The following is an 18307-nucleotide window of genomic DNA, read 5'->3' on the forward strand; positions in this document are numbered from 1 at the left end:
AACTGGGGAAGGAATCAGCTACCCAGATCAACCTGAGCGCCCGCAGTGGGTGAGGGGCCCTGGACAGGATGCTTGGAGTGCCAGGGAGGCACTAGAGTGAAAGAAATCAATTGGTTGGTTTTTATTGAAGAGACACTGCTGCCATAGGGCAGTCGGGGCACAGGTGGCCCCACCCAGACCGTGTTTGCCCTGCCTGTGTATTCAGCCAGCAGGCTCCGGCTGAGGAAGCAAAGGGCAAGGAGCCGGCTCAGTTGACAGCTGGTACTGGGCCGAACCAGCTGCAGACAAGGCGCCCTGAACCTGAGCAGCTCCAAGTGACACCGAGGGACTGAAGACACTCCCTCCAGGGACTCAACAGGTGAGCTCTCCTAGGTCCTTCGAGCGCGGCGTGAGGGTTTGCAGTTTGTGGCGGGCAGGGACCTGCAGAAGCAGGGGTCAGCGAGGGCTTTTTGACCCCAGCCCTGCCCTTGACTCACTGTGTGGCCTTGGGGGTCTGTGAGCCCCTGTTTCACCCTCTGTGAGATGGACCCGCAGACAGCCTTACCGGAAAGGTCTGCAGAGGATGCAACGCTTATTGGGCAGTGCCAGGTGCAAAGCAACAGAAATAGCTCCTATTTGCAGAGAACCACCGAGGGTCATTTTCAGTGAAATTTGGGGTGGGGGTGGGGTAACCAGCAGTGGGGGAGTGAGGTATGTGATTTGGGGACCACTGTCAGGACAAGGACGCCCACGGTGAAGCTGACTTTGAGGGCCCCTGGGAGCATTGTCTCAGACGGGGAGGAGAAGGGAGAAGAGGCCTTGAGTGTCATTTGCGAGCCTGGCTTTTTGCGCAATTTGTCTTATTTAACACTCGCTGTTGTAATCCCAGCTGCACAACCCCAGGAACTTGCATCGTCTGCAGCCTCGTTCTCTGCCTGGAGAGTCGTGGTGATTGGAGGGCGGGGGGCCCTGGAGCTTCAGGCTCCTGATCTGTAAAATGGGGTAATAATAGTGCCGAGATCAAAGCCAAGGCCGTGAGGGCGGAAGGACCAGGGCCCGAACACGTGTGCGCGTGACGTATGTGAGCTGTGATTTGTGTTGCTGCTGTCCTGTCGTCTTCTCCACTTACATTTAGGAAGCTGAGGCTGGGCAGGGGGAGGGCACCTCTGGGTCTCACAGAAAGAAGGTCATGTCAAGACCAGGACTTGAGTGACGTGGGTGAGGCATTCCCCACAGGAGCAGACTTAAGCAATACCAGAAACTCAGTCACCAGAATAAATGATACTTTAAGGCAATATTTAAAAAATTTTAAACCAATGCCAAGAGATCTATGGTGAGCAGAATAACATGTTAGGTACAGATGGGATAGTCACAGCACTCATTCTGGTTCGTTAAAGGTTGTGTGAAAATACATTGTTCACCTTGAGGACTAAGTTTTCTGGGTCCTCCTTACATTTCGCACTAGTGGCTCACTCCCCCTACCTCATCCAAGCTGTGATGGCACCGCTTCAGGCCTGGGGTGTGCAGTCCTGCTCCCTCTGTAAATAAGAGAGGAGAGGGCACACTAAGGTTTGAGGAGAGTGGGCCACTGAGCCAGCGCCCCAAGTCCTGGGAGATCCTTTCCCCCAGCGCTCGGAGCCCTGGGAGGGAGGCTTTTCAGGGAGAAGGCAGGCACTTGGGGAGTGCTGGCCCGGAAGAGCCCACGAGGCTGGTGTCTGATGGCAGGAGGTGCACGCGGCGTGGGGAGCCTGGGAAGGCTCGGGGGCCCAGTTCACGCAGGCTCACCTGTCCTCTCCAGTGTGAAGCTGTTGACTGTCAGTGTCAGCAGCACCTCTGGCCTCTGCCCAGAGCTGGGCGGGAAGTGGTTAAGGATTCAAGTGCCTGAGTCACGTGGAAACAGGTCCGACCCTAACTGCCTCTTCACAGCTTCTGGCCTGGGGACCACTTCTCCACTTAATCGCCAAATATGGATTGGGGGCTCACCAGGAGCAAGCAGGACAAGCGAGGTGCCTGCCCTCACGCAGTTCACCTTCTGGGGGTGAGGGCACTGCATCACGGTCTGGGAGTCTTTATCTGTGTAATGGGGAGTGACCGCTGCTGCAAGGAAAATGCAGCTGATGGAAAGAAAATGCCTGCCCTGGGGCCGGGACTAGGGTGAGGCCAACCAGGCCCCTGGGGCAAAGCAGGGAGACACGCCCTGGCCGAGCCTGCCCAACCCTGAGAGGGCACCTGTTTGCATTTGCACCTGGGCCTCTCCCTGATCCTGGCCCTGCCTGGCTCATCATCAATAATCCTTTAGTCAGTGTTACCTGCTGCCCTTAGCTCAACAATGTTTGGGCAATGCTGAGAATAGGTAGTGAGCTCTAAGACACTGGGAGCATCAACCATTTATATAAACACTAGAGGCCCAGTGCATGAAATTCATGCACTTGGGGGGGGTGTGTCTCTCAGCCCAGGTGGCAAGAGGGCATAGGCCAGGCCAAGGGACCCCACTGGTGCATTATCAAGGCTGGGGAGATTGACCAGCCTGGGAGGGACCACAGGAGGGCTACAGAGTGTGTCTGGCCCATCTCACTCAGCCCCGATTGGCTGAACTCCAGCAGTAAGCTAACCTACCAGTCAGAGCATCTGCCCCCTGGTGGTCAATGCACATCATAGCGAGCAGTTGAGCGGCCTTAGCATTTCATTAGCATATTATGCTTTGATTGGTTGAATGGCTGACCAGACAGCTGGACACTTAACATATTAGGCTTTTATTATATAGGAGGATAATTGACTAAGACATCAGTTAGCAAGTATCCCAAAAACATGCAGTTCTGTTTTAATGAAGGCACCCCTTCCCCTGGTCCCAGGCAGTCCCATAGCAGGATGCAGGGCGGTCAGTCCTCATGCGCCCCCTTGTGGAGAAGACAGGCGGTACCACTGCACCTGGCGGTGTGGTGCTGGGGAACTCGGGGAAATGCAGGACCACAGAGCGTGGGGGAGCAGGTCTGCTCTCTTCACTCACCTTGACCTTGCCTTTGGAGACAGGGGCACAGGGCTTGTTCTGCTGCGTGTGCCAGGCTGGCTATGTTGGCACTGCCCTCCACTGGGGGGTGAGGAGGGCTCACAGTTTGCCATCATTCAAGGCATTTCTGTTTGCTTGGTGACTAATTCTGTCACCATCCACCCTCCGAGGACCTGCCCCTCCCTGTCACAGTCATTTCGCTGCCACGGCTGCAGACTGATTGCTCTTTCTCCGGCCTCTGGCGCCGGGTTTGCTGTTTGATGGGTTCCCCGGAGGCGGGCTCACTGTTAACCTGCATGTAAACCCAGTGAATATCAATCATGGGTGTAAAGGCCACTGTCACCTCACAGGAGCCCGATGAGCTTGGGTCTGTGATTTCCTCTCTCCGGCCCTCACCTCACAGACAGGAGCGGAGGCATCTGCCCACAGCTGGTGCCAGCAGTGCCTGACCCCAGGCGGAGGGCCTGACCCCAGGCAGAGGGTTTGCTGTTTCATCACCAGGGATGGCTCCCTAACCAGATCTCAGAAAAGCAGGTCCCAGGAGGCACTGGGCCACCACAAGGAGAAAATCACTAGGTCCAGTCCCGGAGCAGGTCCCTCCACCGCGACACTGGCGATATTTGGGGCAGATCATCCTCTGCCGCCGGCATCCTGTGGACTGTGGCTGCTCACTCTGAGTCCTGACGCTCAAACCTGTCTGCAGAAATGTCTACGCGTGTGTGTGTGTGTCGGGCGGGGGGGGCAAAACCACCCCCAGTTCAAGAAACACTGCCTGTGAGTGACTGAGAGTCAGAACGGAGAGCAGCACATTTCTAATGAGAACATTTTAATAAGATCATAAAGAGAGAGAGAGAGATCTCTAGTATTTCTATACATCTGTCCCAGGACCACTTGGGTGCCCGTCTCATTTAACCTTCCCTGAAACACTGTGATGTACAAGGCCTGTTGGGCTGGTGCCACGACCTCTCTGTGCCTCAGTTTCTCACCAGAAACTTGAGTAAATAATAGCATCTAACCCAGAGGGTGGTTGCCCAGGCCAGGGAAGTGAGGACACACACAACAGCAAACACGCAAGGTGTTTAATGTTGTCATCATGGTGAATACTGGCCCCTTCCACAAGACAAATGCAACCAGAGAGCGCATGCCTTGCTGCAGGCCTCAGCATGGTGAGACTGACGGAGGCTTGCTCAGGCCTTAGCTCTCTCTCAGAGGAGGAGGGTGAGTGGTCCCAAATCAGGCAGCCCTTCCGCCGTCCTCCCCGGGGGCACCCACACCCTCCTCCCTTCTCACAGCCAAGTGGGAAGGCGAGGCTGCCCAGGAGCAAGCATGGCCTGCACACGTTTCAGGAAAAGAACGCTGCAGACCAGGTGTGTCTCTGCAGGCTGACACAACTGGCCAACAAGGTGTGCCCGGAAGGTTGGGGACATGCTCAGGTGCCCCGGCTGGTGGTGATTGGTCCCCAGGGCCCTGCCTGCATCTGGGAATCCCCAGCCTGGCTCTGTGAGTCAGGGAAGGCTGCACCCAAGAGGTTCCCAGCCAGGGACACACGTTCACCTCAAAATACCCAGAACAGTGGCTCTCAGCATTGGCTGTCATGGAAACCATCTCGAGATCTTGAAACTACAGAGATGCCGGGCCCCAGCCCTGAAGGGCCAATGGGATCGGTCTGGCTGGGGCCTGAGGCGGGATTGGAATGTCACTGGTGATTCTAAAGTGTGGCCCAGTTTGAGGACTGGCCTCAAGGACACAGCGGGGAAATGGAGAAATAAAGGGACTTCCTCATTTGAATGACCTCCACCCAGAGAAAGATTTACCCCACGTTCTCAAAATGCGAGGCCCTCAAACACGAGTCCAATTTCAAAAACAAAACGCTCTGCCACAGGGTACCTCGTATTTAATGTCAGCCACGGTCACCAAAGCAAAACAACTAACACCATCAGCTCCTGAAAGAAAGGGGCAACGTGACACCACCCTCGAATGTTGCCCGTCTCCAAATAGAAGCGAGCTCTTTCAAATGAAGACATTTTCCTGGATGAAAACCTCTATCTGATTTATTTGTCTCTTTTGTTGGAGACTTGAGAAAACGTCCCAGTAATCATTGCCTGAATTGCTCTGAGCCTCTGTTTTGTCATCCGTTAAATGGGGATAAAAAGAGCCCTTATTTCACAGAGTCCTGGAGAGGCTAATAAGGTGTTCAGCCCATCCTAGTTGTAACAGGAAAGTCCTGCCTCCCAGAACACCTTTGTCCCTGGGACAGATGTCACCATCACTGTACCTGTGTATTTGCTAAAACTACAGCTCCAGGGCCCCAACCTGGCTTTTTGGCAAGAATCTGAAATGCTGGCGGGTTCCTCAGTTGAGTCTTATCATCAGGGAGCTTTCGGGGGGCACTGACAGAAAATCCTATATAATAAAAGGCTAATATGCAAATTGTCCCCACGGGTGGGAGTTTGACAGACTGGGAGTTAGACTTGCACTGACCACCAGGGGGTGATGTGGAACACAGCAGGTGTCAGCGATGTGGCACTGGCAGTGGGCGACAGTAGAGACGATGCCGGCCCCGATGGGCCCCAACAAGTGCGAGGCCATGGTGGGATGGTGAAGCACTACTGGTCACCCCACAGATTGGCCCTAATCGCTGGCCAGGCCTAGGGACCCTACCCATGCACGAATTTCATGCACCGGGCCTCTAGTACCAATAATAATGATGGCGATAATCCTAACCATGGCAACACTTGCATGGGCATCATCATGTGCCAGACCCTTCCCAGGGCACCTTGCATAGATTAATTTAATTCTCACAACAACCTCTTAAAATGGGGGCTGTGGTTATCCCCATTATACAGATTAGGAAACTGAGGCCCAGCAAGGCTCACTAACTTGCCCAGGGTCACATACTCAGAATGAAGCCTGGCAGGGATTCCAAACTCAGGGTTCATCTCCAGAGCCCACATCCCTGCCTACATGCTACACTGCTCTCTACCCAGAGCGCCCAGCACTGGCTGGCACATGGCAGGCCCGTCCTGCACGTCTGTTGTGATTATAGTCACCGTTCTATTCTTTGTACTAGCTTTTGGGCATTAAAAGACTTGCCATTCCGTTGCCAACTTTTAATTGCTAAACTTTTAACTGATGTTTTAATTGTGAAGGTTTAATTGGGACGCATTTTCTTTGCCCTCCCCAGACGTTTTGACCTCACCTTGTGTAGGCTGAATATTCATTTCTGCTGATACTGACATTGGCCAATAGGTGGCCTCAAACATTTTCATAACCTCAAACCCCAACTTGGACTGAATTTAACTTGAATACAGTGGGACCTTGACTTATGAGTGTCCCGACTAACGAGTTTTTTTTGAGATACCAGCTGTCTCTCCTGGATTTGACAGAGTAATTTGAGTTAACGAGCTCCTTAACGAGCTCGGTCTCAGAACGAATTAAACTCCTAAGTCAAGGCCCCACTGTACTAGGAGTTTTAAAGGTTGTGTAAAAAGCTGCATTTAGGGAGACAGAGTTTGCTGTGTGTGTATTTGTGCCTGTTGCCTGGGTCCAACCTTTAACCTAGGAGCCTCAGTTTTCCCATCTGTAAAATGGTCATGCTGATTGGCTGTAAAGGAGTGAATTAGTTTACTGCAAGCAACCCTCTTAGAACAGTTTCTCAACACATGGACAGCACTCACCAAATTTGTTGTTACTATTTGATTAGTATGGTTGTTAGAGCTGTTACTGTCTTTTTCTTTTATATACAGTGGGTTCAAATCCTGGTCAGTCTTACTATGGGTAACATACAATTTCTCAGCCCCCTCAATCCACTTATTTGCAAAATGAGTGTATATTACCCAGAGTGATCTTGAGCAGGGATTGATAAGCTTTCCAGAAAGCTTTACATCGATGATAAAAAAAAAATTAAGAAAATGAGTGTGGCTGTCTTCCTTTTTTTTTCCTAGTAAAGCACAGAGATTAATTAAAACAAAGTACACTCTCAGATCAGGGAGTGTGGGCAGACTCGAGAGGTGAGTTGCACCCATGGCTGTCTTCCAATAAAACCAACATTTGAATTTCATATCATCATATCATGAGTCGCAATACATGATTCTTCTGATTTTTCCAACCACTTCTGAATGTAAAACCCGTGCTTAGCTCACTGGCTGGACCAAACAGCCTGCGGGCGGGCTCTGTCCCTCAGCTGCCATGTGCCGACCTGGTCTTGAGGATTCAGTGTTGTATTCATAATGCCCCCTTTGTAGATGGAGTGATGACCTATTGAGATTACGTACACTGGATTTTACAAATAGAAAAACTGCGAAATACCGAGCGTCCTGTATGTGTTAGTGCTGCTCGGCGTTATTACCTGGTGCAATTAAAGAGCATGTCAAATCCCCAGCTCCTGTTATCTACCAGATTCCCCGAGAGAACGGGAGGTGAGATCTACGCCCCTTTCGGCCTCGGTAATTTCTGCTTCCTTGACGTGTCAGTTTCCAGGGCATAAAAACTCACACGTGGGCGAGAGGCCCATGGGACCCTTGGAGGTGCACTGGCTGCTTCCAGACAGAAGTCAGGCCTGGCTTGTCTTCTGAAAGCCGCCAGAGCGGGTGGGCCCGCGGCCAGGTGTTGGAGGTGGGGCTCCGCTGGAATCGCTTGCGGTGTGTGAAGTAGTGATTAGGTAGCCAGGCAGCAGGTCTAGAGCAGCTGGAAGAGCCCACTCCTGGGACCGGACGGACTCTGGGTCAGATCCGCGCTCGGCCACGTGTCCTGGATGGGTTTGGGAGACTCGACTCCCTCCTCTCGAGGGAGGTGATAAAGCGTGGAGCTTCCCAGCGGTCAGGAGCGCGGCAGCCTGTGTTTGCATCTTGCCTCTGCCATACACCTGGGTGACCTTTGGGACATAATGGAGCCTCCTGGGACTCGGAGCGAGATGATGACACCTGTCTCACAGGTGCTGTGGGGCCACATGAGAAGATGCAGGAAAGGCACTTGGAAAACAGAGCGTCGGGGACAGCATGCGAAGTAATTGCTGGCTGTTAGCACTGTGATTATAACAAGGCTCAGAGGCTCTCGATGGTATGAGCTTGTCTGGCCCAACATGCCAGGTGAGGGTAGTTACCCATGAGGCGCCCCTCCCTCCAACCAATAAGTAATGGTTAGCACGTGATACGTGGAAATGCGGCGCGGAGAACAGGAGATGCAATGGTGGGTAAGACGGACAGTCCTACCCTCCTGGTTCTTACAATGTATGGGGGGTAGGGGGAGGGGCAGAAGTTACATATTCAGTTTTGCCCTCCAAGCCTGGGCCAGTCGTTACTTGGGCCTCTTGCCCTCTACCATGGCCCCCTCTTGCTATGTTAGCAATTTATTTTATTCCTGGCATCATATCCTGTGTCCTTTGTTTAACAAACACTTCTATATTGCTTCTTATGAGCTAGACATTATTCTAACCACTTAGCAAGAATTAATTGATTTAGTACATAGGATTCCTGTGAGGCACAGAGAGGCTAATTTGCTCACCCGAAGACACACAGCGATGAGAGGCAGAAAGAGGGTTGAAGCTCAGGTTGTCTTGCTCCAGCTTTGTGCTCATAACCACCTACCAAGCTGCCTTGTCATCAGAAGTGGCCTGGTCAAATGTCACCGTGGGTTTCTTGTTTATTTGTTTATTGTTTGTCCACCCACCACCACTTCCCCCCCTCCCCCCCCACCCCCAGGTTGCAGCTCTGTGACATCAGGGGCCTCATCTCTTTAATTCATAGTTGTAACCCTAGTGCCTGGGGCAGCGTAAGATGCAGAGTTGGTGCTCAGTATATATTTGTTGAATCAGTGAATGAGGAAAATATAGCCAAATAAATATATAATCACAAGTAGTGCCAAATGCTAAAATAAAATAAAAAATCTCGTGCTAGGATGGGTTCTAACAGGGGCCTAATTTAGTTTGAGGATCAGGGAATGCTAAAAATTGTAAGTATTCCTTTAATTATCTTCATCCTAAAATCTCCTGGGTATGAAAGCTGTGACCGAGAGGGAAGAAATGCTACCCACACTAAATATACTGTTCATCATGATAAATATTTACCCCAGAAATGAAACGCAATTGAAAACCAGGGCTGCATTTGACTTGAACTTGGTGGATTAACGGTCTAAAATGTCTCTCTCCCCCAAATAAATGTAGGCCATTGTGATGACATGCCACAGTCACCTGTCCGGTCTCTACTTTTGTTTGTCTTGAATTTTAATTTCTTTCTCTTTGTTCTCTCTTGCAGGAACCATGGGTAACCAAATGAGTGTTCACCAAAGAGCTGAAGAGCAAGAGAACGATTCAGAAACAGACGCTCATGAGGTAGAGTAGTTGCGGTCACTGGACATGAGCTACCACCAGGCAGAACGGGGGGGAGGGGTGGGCAGGAGGCAGGGGGGATGAATTAATGGCTTGCTCAGTGCTCACTCCATGGGCCCGCTCTCCCCATGGCTTGTCCAGTTGCATTGTAACCTCCGGAATCCATCACGGAGCTTGGCAAAAACACAGGCGCCAGGGCCCCACGGAGACTCCCTGAATCAGAAGCTGCAGGGCTGGGAGCCTCGGGATCCTGTGTCTTTAAGGACCTCCAAGGTGATCCCTCTGGAGCCCATGTGACACCTGCTCCCAGGTGGGTTTGGGTCAGTGGTTCTCAACTGGGGGTGATTTTGCCTGTCCCCACCAGGGGGCACTTGGCAATGTCTGGAGACATTTCTGGTAGTCACAACTCAGGTAGTGCCACTGGCCTAGTGGGCAGAGGCCGGGAATGCCGCTAAACATCCTCCGTGCACAGAACAAGGCTCAAATGTCACCGTGGGAGGATGACAGCCCAGGGGACAACCCGTTGTTCGAAGCCTCGCTGCACATCAGTATCAGCCGGGACCCAGCGGCCACCCAGGACCAAGTGCATAGGAACCTGTGAGGAGGGAGGCCAGAGCCCCTCGCCTGTGGCTTGTGCAGCCAAGGGGGCAGGGGGCACTCGTTTAGGAATTTGTCTTTGAAAGACTTCTCTGGAAGCCTTCTCCTCAGGTCTCTGTGGCCAGGGAGTGGAGAGCCGGCACTTCCACCATCAGGGTGTCAGAGATGGCGTCAGTGAGACCTGGAATTCCTCCAGGAGGAAGATGATGCCTGTGAGCGAGTACTGATCAGGTCACAGGGGGAATTCCTGCTCGGAATGGAAGGCTGGGTTTGAAGGAACGGGCTGAAAACTCAAAGCGGGTTTCAACCTGACCGCACACTTTCATTACCTCGGACTCCTAAAACCCTGAGGGCTGAAACCCCCCAGCCAGCTGAAACCCGCCGGGTGGGGCCCGGCAGCAGCAGGTTCTAAGCTGCCCCGTGAGTCCATGTCTGGCCCGGGAGCCTCTGGCCTCCAGGGCGAGGCGGTCACAGGGAGCCGGGCCGTGTGCTGGGCCCGTTCGGAGGTGTGGGCTCTGCCCAATGTACACTGCCAAGAGGTCCCTGACTCTTACTTCCATCAGGAGTTGGAAAACAGTGTTGATGGAATCTCCTGATTTTTAAATATTGGCAGCTGATTCCAAAATGCTTTTTAAAATTCTGTGAGCCAAATAAATCCACTTTGCACCCCACGTATTGGCCCGGGAAAGCCGGCTGTAACCTCGGGGCCACATGGTCACGTGGGCTTGATGTTTCACTTTTGTGAATTCTTGGTAGAGTTCACGATAAACTCGAGAACACGGGCTTACTTTAAACAATGAAAACCATTTAAAAAATGTAAAGGAAGGAAAAGTCTTCTGTGTCCCCCCAGGAAGGCCCCACCTTTTAGCTGGTTGCTGCTGTTTAGTCTTTTCGTTTTTATTTTTCTCTGCACCTATTAACAGTTTACACCACTAACAGAATCCGCAAAATAAGACACCATGTGCAAAGCACTTAGCATAACATCAGTCAATTAATGTCAACTATTAGTGGTATAATTCAGATGATTTTATTACTTAACTGACATGACATACCATTATTTTCTCTATTGTGACTTTTGGCTTTCCGTGTGTATATGTGTATGTCTATGTGTGTACACACACACACACACACACACATGCTTTCCATGTGTGTATATGTGTATGTCTGTATGTGTGTGTACACACACACACACACACACAATCTTCTTTAATATCTACAATAAATAACAGAAGAGAAAAATATCAGGTCAGGGCCGTAAAACTGGAAAAAGGCTGCAGCATGAGATGTGGGGAGTGTGGAGCAGGCAGAGGCTGCAGCGAGGTCCCTGGGTGTGACAGGTGTGCTAAGGGCCCGGCTGTGTGTGCAGGACGGTGGGGCAAGGTTAACCTCACAGGCTTCAGAGTCACATGCTGAATGTTCCCCACTGATCACTCAGCCTGGGCGTTCCATTGCCCGTGGGTCCCCCCTGCTGCGCCCACGGGCTCCTGAGCTGAGATTCAGACAAGTGGTATTCTCAGGGTCCCGGGAATCCGGTCTTTAGTGGGGAGATGGCATTTCTTGGAGGGAATGCTGGGAGTTCCCAGAAATACGATCTTTAAATTAAGTTTCATCTCGGGAGGCACCCCGTGGCCTTGAGGTCTGACTTGACTGATACTGACACGTGTCTGTGCAGGTGGCGTTGAAGAGGAACTGTGTTCACAACGGGACGCCGGTGATGGTGTCGACCTACACAGTACAACTCTACGATGAAGGTCAGTGCACGGGGCCTCTCGGGGCTGGGACTGCTGATCCTGGTGACGGGGAAGTGAGATGGAGGATCGGAGGCCCAGGCTCACCTGGGCACACCTGTGTCTGTCACCGGGGGTGCCTAACAGTGTCCCAGCGGGTGGTTTACGCCACTGAAATGGGTTGTCACGCAGTGCGGAGGCCAGAAGTCCCAGCTCGAGGTGTCGCAGGGGTGGCGCCTTCTGAGGCCTGTGGGGGGGCCGTTCCCGCCTCTGTGTGAGCTCCTGGGGCCTCAGGCTTCCTCGGCTTCCACGTGGTGCCTGGGTCCCCACAGCATCGTCCTCCCGTGCGTCTGTCTCTGTCCAAATCCCCCCTTGTATAAGGTGCGGCCACACCGGGTTTTCCTCCTCGGTGACCTCATCCATACCTGGTCATCTGCAAAGGGGGTCATGGGCACTGGGGGTGAGGACTCCATCCTCTGTGGGCACACAATTCAACTCAAACAGCTCTCAGCTCTCCTGGTGCGGGGCAGCTGAGGAGGCCGAGATTTACGGCTGATGAGATGAAAGCAACAGAGTAAAATCACCGAGTGTGGCCTGTGGAGGCAGACAGGCCCCCTGGTTAAAACCGCTGCTCTGACCTTCCCTGTAAGCCGAGCCTGGCTCCCTCCTGGGTCAGAAGTGCTTGCTGGGGTCCAGCCCCAGTGGGTCCAGGGGGGTCCCAAAGGTGTGAACGGAGTCGGCGAAGAACGTTCAGAGCTCTCTAGCTTTCCTTAGTCTCCGTGGATCTTCCCTGTGCCTGGCTGAGGCCACAGAGAAAGATCCCAAGGCAAGCTGAGCTTTTATTTTATAGTGAGAGGTAAACAAGGTAGTGGTTACCATAGTTACAATGTTCTTGTAAGTTTCACTTGTTTTTGTTCTTGTGAGTTTCACTTGTTTACACCATGGTTATATTTCCTGCACTTCCTCAGCCCATTAGCTTCCCAGATAAGATCTAGGGAGTGTTACAAGGTCAAGCCTAATTATGCTAAGAGGACTGTGCCCTCTAAGCTGGGAATTGTTTGTGATTTTGCCCACAGGTCAGTAGGAGGCTTATCAGCTCCCGACTAGTGCTGGTGGTGGTCACCCCCCCATGTTTTCTCACATGCCCCCCAGGGATTCAGACTCTCCCTCAGACCCTGCTTCTGAGGCCCCCCCGGGCATCCCTGGCGGCATAGAGAGGACTGGAATCGCTCCGTCTAGAACACTGGTTCTCAACCTTCCTAATGAAGTTTAATATAGTTCCTCATGTTGTGGTGACCCCCAACCATAAAATTATTTTCGTTCCTACTTCATAACTGTAATTTTGCTACTGTTATGAATCGTAATGTAAATATCTGATATTGCAGGATGTATTTTCATTGTTACAAATTGAACATAATTAAAACATAGTGATTAATCACAAAAACAATATGTAATTATATATGTGTTTTCCGATGGTCTTAGGCGACCCTGTGAAAGGGTCGTTCAACCCACACGTTGAGAACGACTGGTCTAGAAGGAGCCACTCAGCTCCGGCCGGCTGCCCTGCGGGAATCCCTCAGCCAATAAGAAGAGGTTGCAATGAAAGCGGGATTTTAGGAATTTCAAATGAAGTTTCCCAATTCAACGAAATCTAAACACTGCGGGCCAAACCCCAAGCGGGCCACATCATAAATGCCAACCTCTGCTATTGTAGTTTTTTCCTACTTCACATCTCTTAACAAAGACATCGTGGCTACTTCATAAATGTAATGTTGCTACTGTTATGAAGTGTAATGTAAATATCACATTACACTTCTTTTTTTTAATCACCACCACCAGGTTATCCCAGCAGGAAGCATTAAACATTTAAGCCCTATAGCCAACTCCACGCGTGCTTGCTTGGCTCCGGGCTCACCAGGCATCCTGCCCACGATAAAGTGTTCCTGTGTGTGTGCCCACGGGGAGGGGCCGCCTGGGTGGGAGGTCACCAGTGGCCGGTCCCCTTTTCAGTTCTATTTTCTCCTCTTAAACCAATAGACTGCCCAGGGGGTTAAATCATGAGTTCTTTTTATTTTATTTTAAGCTTAAATCCTCACCTGAAGATATTTTCCCATTGATTTCTAGAGAGAGTGGAAGGGAGAGAGGATGGGGGGAGAGAGAGAAACATTGACCTGTGAGAGACATATCGATTGGTTGCCTCCTATATCCACCCCTACGCCCCTCCCCAGGGCTGGGGAACCTGCAACCAAGGTATGTGCCCTTGACCAGGAATCAAACCCTCAACCCTTCGGTCTGTAGGCCAACACTCTAGCCATTGAGCAAACCAGCCACAGCCATGAGTTCTTTTTAAAATGACCTCTGAGAAGATAATCCTTCCTCCAAAATTCTCCATATTGTAATACAAACTGTATATATTTTTTAAATATCTCATTAGAACTCTGATGAAGCAGCTTGCTTTGACTCAGAATACTTGGTGCCTAAATGATACCCTTACCTGAAACTTCTCTGGCCCATATTCTCAGATTTCTGAGGATAAATTAATGCATTGCATTTCTATTTTTAAAGTCTTTCCAGAGCCCTTGGAATAACTCGTTGTTTTATGACTGATATCTAGGAATGTAAGCTGGTGATTGTAGTAATAATATGTAAATATTATGAAACAACTGATGTTTACTGAATACCACCACCTACCACCTGCCGTGTTCAGTGTCTTCCAGAAAATATGTCATTTAATCCTTACAGCCACTCTGTGAAGAAGGCACTGTGATTTCCTTGCTTGTTTTATAATTGTATTGAGGCACAAAGAGAAGCTGTAGCCCAGTGGCTCTCAACTGTCTGGCCCTTTAAATACAGTTCCTCATGTTGTGACCCAACCATAAAATTATTTTCGTGGCTACTTCATAAATATCATGTTGCTACTGTTATGAATCGTAATGTAAATATCTGATATGCAGGATGGTCTTAGGCGACCCCTGTGAAAGGGTCATTTACTCCCAAAGAGGTCGGGACCCACAGGTTGAGAACCGCTGACGTAGCCTGACTAGGTCAGGTGTTTAATAAATGACGGGTTCAGTGTTAAACCCAGGCCCTTCTGATCCACAATGTGAATTCTTTAACAGTTGCCCTGAGCTGCCCTGGAAGCCAGTGCTCAGTCCCCCGCGGGATAGCATGACTTTCTTAGGAAAGAAAACCGGGCACCCACACACAGTGTCTTTCCTGCACTGAAGAGATCTATGTCCCTCCCTCCTGACGCCGGGCTGCCCTTGGCCTGTACTTGCTGCCGTTTCATCTTCCTTAAACTCTCGCACATTTTTTTCATGGAAAGTGAAACTCTTTGGTATGTCGTCTGTTTGCTCTAGGAGAAAACCTTTTATTGAAACCAGATTCAAGATGGGCTGGGTTTTCCCAAGCTTCCTCCTAGGGAATGAAAGCTCGGTTCTGCTCATCGAAAGGGGAATTTTATTCTTTCCAGAATAATGTGAGCAAAGCACATAAACTATTCCCATCTTTGTAAGAGCATAAAACCTGTCACTCCAATGGGTTTTTATTTTAATTTTTTACTGATTTTAGAGAGAGAGGAAAGGAGGCAGAAAGAGAGACATTCCACTTATTTATGGGTTCATTGGTTGGTTCTTATATGTGCCCTGACCAGGGTTCGAACCCGCAACCTTGGCATGTCGGGACAACGCTCTAACCAACTGAGCTACCCGGCCAGGGCTCCAGTGGATCTCCTTCTGCTCACTCACGCAGATTGGATTTGTGTGTGTGACTATGTGTATGTGTAAGTTAATGTTTTCAAACATGTTTGTTTTTAATGTTTATCTAAGGCAGCGGTTCTCAACCTATGGGTCACGACCCCTTTGGCGGTCGAATGACCCTTTCACAGGGGTCGCCTAAGACCATCCTGCATATCAGATATTTACATTACGATTCATAACAGTAGCAACATTACAGTTATGAAGTAGCAACGGAAATAATTTTATGGTTGGGTCACAACATGAGGAACTGTATTTAAAGGGCCAGAAGGTTGAGAACCACTGATCTAAGGTCACAAATGACTGTAATCTCATTTCCCCAAGTGGATTCCTTTCCTCTTACTGAGAAGACAAAGTGATTTTCACTTCTATCCGGCTCCTTAGAACTCACTTCCTCCCATTTCATTCTCTTCACCTTCTTTCTTCCCATACTAACTGCCTCCCAGGCAGACTTGAAGAGCCTGGAAACTCCATTTCAAGGAGAGAATTGGTTGCCACTAATTGTCTAGTGAAATAGGTACTGACCAAGCCCCTGAAATTCTCTCCAAGTCACTGAGTATGTACATAACTTAAACTGGCATAAGTGAGTCGGGGGCAGGGTAGGGGGATTGTTAGCCCTGTAATGGTAAAGTCCAGCTTTCAGGCAGAGCTGGATCCAGGTGTCCAAAAGCTATCCTTGGGCCTCTCTCTGCTCCTTGATGTTCTGGCTCTGTTTTCATCTGTGTTAGTGTCATCTGCGGGCAAGCATTCCAAAAAGGGATGGCCAAGGCCACCAGCTCCGATGTACCCCCTACTTGTTTGCTAACCCAAAGGGCAAAACTCTGTTCTAATGGCAAAACTCCCAGGATTTGATTAGTCTTGCTCAGGTCATGTGCCCACCTGGGAGGTGAGCAATTTAGCAAGCTCCAGGGTATGGGCATGGGTATGCACTCACCCAATTTGGGGGGCAGAGCTTCGATGTCATGGAATGTCCCATGTAAGGAGTCCTAGATCTCACAAGTTATCAAAAAACACTTCACCCATTCTGTGATATCAAGAGCAATGGTTTGCATCTGTAGTAATCTCTAAATGCACTGAAGTCTCATCTGGATCCCAGGATGTAGGAAATGCATCCTTGATCAAAGCAATATATTGGCATTTTAAAAAATCTGTCCACAGGAAATGCTTTTCAGAGCCATTTTCTGCGGCTGTAGCACTCGCCTCTGTTCCTCTGGTTTCCAGCCAGAGAGAGAGGAAGAGAGGAAAAGGACCGAGAGAGATCAGTGATGCTCTTGGCATTTTGAAAAGCCCTTCCTTCTTCTGAATCGAAGTCTCTCCCTTTCTGTCAGCTGTTTTCCTTTTCTCCTGGCATGGACCAGCCCCGCAATTCATTTATATTCACTCTGACACTTCAGCCGCTTACTGGCTTCCTTGGCACCCGACATACTCATCTATCACTTTCTTACTCCTGCGCTTCCCCTCCCTCCTGTCGCCCCTGAGAGTAACACTGACCGTGATGATGAATTCCGGGACCACAGGGAAAAGGCTAAGAAGAGCTAGAAGTTGTGGTCAATGTTCCTGCAGGCAGTTCCTTGAGGTCTGAGTTCAGGAGGAAACCCTGGTGCTTGCCATGGGTCCCCGGTGGGTTTCCTCTGTGCTCCTCGAAGCTTAATGGGGAGGCTGCCCTCTGCACAAGAATCCAGTGCTCTCTCTCTCTCTCTCTCTCTCTCTCTCTCTCTCTCTCTCTCTCTTCATGTTTGTTCCTGACTGTAGACACTGGGAGATACTAGAATTTGGCAACAATTGCTAATGGATGGATGTGTGTAGTATGCCTCACTCCATGTTCATGCCCACTATGAGCAGGCCAAAAGAGCCTCAGTTCCCCCTTCTCTTTCTCTCTGTCTTCCTACAATCAGATATTTAAGAAGTAGCTGTCGCCCAGACGGTGTGGCTCAGTGGTTGAGCGTCAACCCATGTACCAGGAAGTCGCTGGTTCAATTCCCAGTCAGGGCACATGCCCAGGTCGCAGGCTCAATTCGCAGTAGAGGGCGTGCAGGAGGCAGTGGATCAATGTTTCTCTCTCTCCCTCTCCCTTCCTCTCTCTCTCTCAAATCAATATTTTTTAAAGCAGTAGCTGTCAGCAAATTATAAAGCAGAAAGCAATGTTGGCAAAGGCATGGAAGAAACCTTAACAATAATCACAGTATCTGCCAACTACCAAGACCCACTATGGAAAAGGCAGTGTGCCAGGCCCTTGGCAAGAGTTTTCTCCTTCAAACGCCTCAACAGCCCTGCACGGGAGCTACTGTTATTCCCATTTTACATACGAGGACATTCCAAATGTTTAGTGACTCGTCTAAGGCCATACAACTTAGCAGTAGAAAAGCTTGATCTTTAACTGTGGTTCCAAAATGTGTGGTATATCGCATTGCTTTATAACAGGGGCCTAGAGAAGAAGGCAGTTGAAGGTCAATGCAGAGGTCAAAGCAAAAGAGATGCCGGCAGCAGAGTCCTCCTTGCAGAAGGGGCGGTCCCGGGCAGCTCACCCCGGTGTTTGTCTGACCCCACGTGCCTGAGGCCACGCGGGCCTGGGGTCTGAGTTGCCTTCTTGTGTGGACATCTGCTCTTCTAGCCTTAAAATAGAAACTTCTGAGTCTTCATTTTTGAAATCCTTTCATATTCTCAGCAGATTTCTAACGGTAACCTCCCTGGCTGTTTCCTCACTCATGAGTCCTGACAATAGCTAGTGTTCCAGGCACTGTTCTACGTGCTCTAAGAATGCTAACTCACGCATCTTCCTAACAAAACGCCTCCTTTTACCAGGCTGCCGAGGCACAGGACAGGAAGTAACCCGGATTCAGATAGGCATTCAACCCCAGTGGTTCCCAAATGCGAGTCGCCCCCCCGCCCTTCCCCGTCCCCCACCCTCACCTCCCGC

General features: G+C 50.4%; 1 protein-coding gene across 5 annotated transcripts in view; it reads left to right on the forward strand.

Annotated features, from left to right (window-relative positions):
* The first annotated feature begins 204 nt into the window (after positions 1 to 204).
* Positions 205 to 18307, forward strand: part of BCAS1 (breast carcinoma amplified sequence 1) — a 74360-nt gene continuing 56257 nt past the window's right edge. For 2 of the 5 annotated variants that reach the window (XM_015570403.1, XM_015570401.1), the window contains exons 1-3: positions 206 to 358; positions 9238 to 9314; positions 11581 to 11659. In XM_015570403.1, coding sequence (XP_015425889.1) covers positions 9243 to 9314; positions 11581 to 11659 — 151 coding nt within the window. In that variant the 5' untranslated portion in view covers positions 206 to 358; positions 9238 to 9242. Of the gene's footprint in view, positions 359 to 9237; positions 9315 to 11580; positions 11660 to 18307 lie in introns of all 5 variants that reach the window. The other 3 variants (XM_015570399.1, XM_015570402.1, XM_015570400.1) reach the window with 2 other exon arrangements.

This window comes from Myotis davidii, unplaced genomic scaffold (assembly GCF_000327345.1).
Source record: "Myotis davidii unplaced genomic scaffold, ASM32734v1 scaffold27, whole genome shotgun sequence".
Taxonomy (NCBI): Eukaryota; Metazoa; Chordata; class Mammalia; order Chiroptera; family Vespertilionidae; genus Myotis; species Myotis davidii.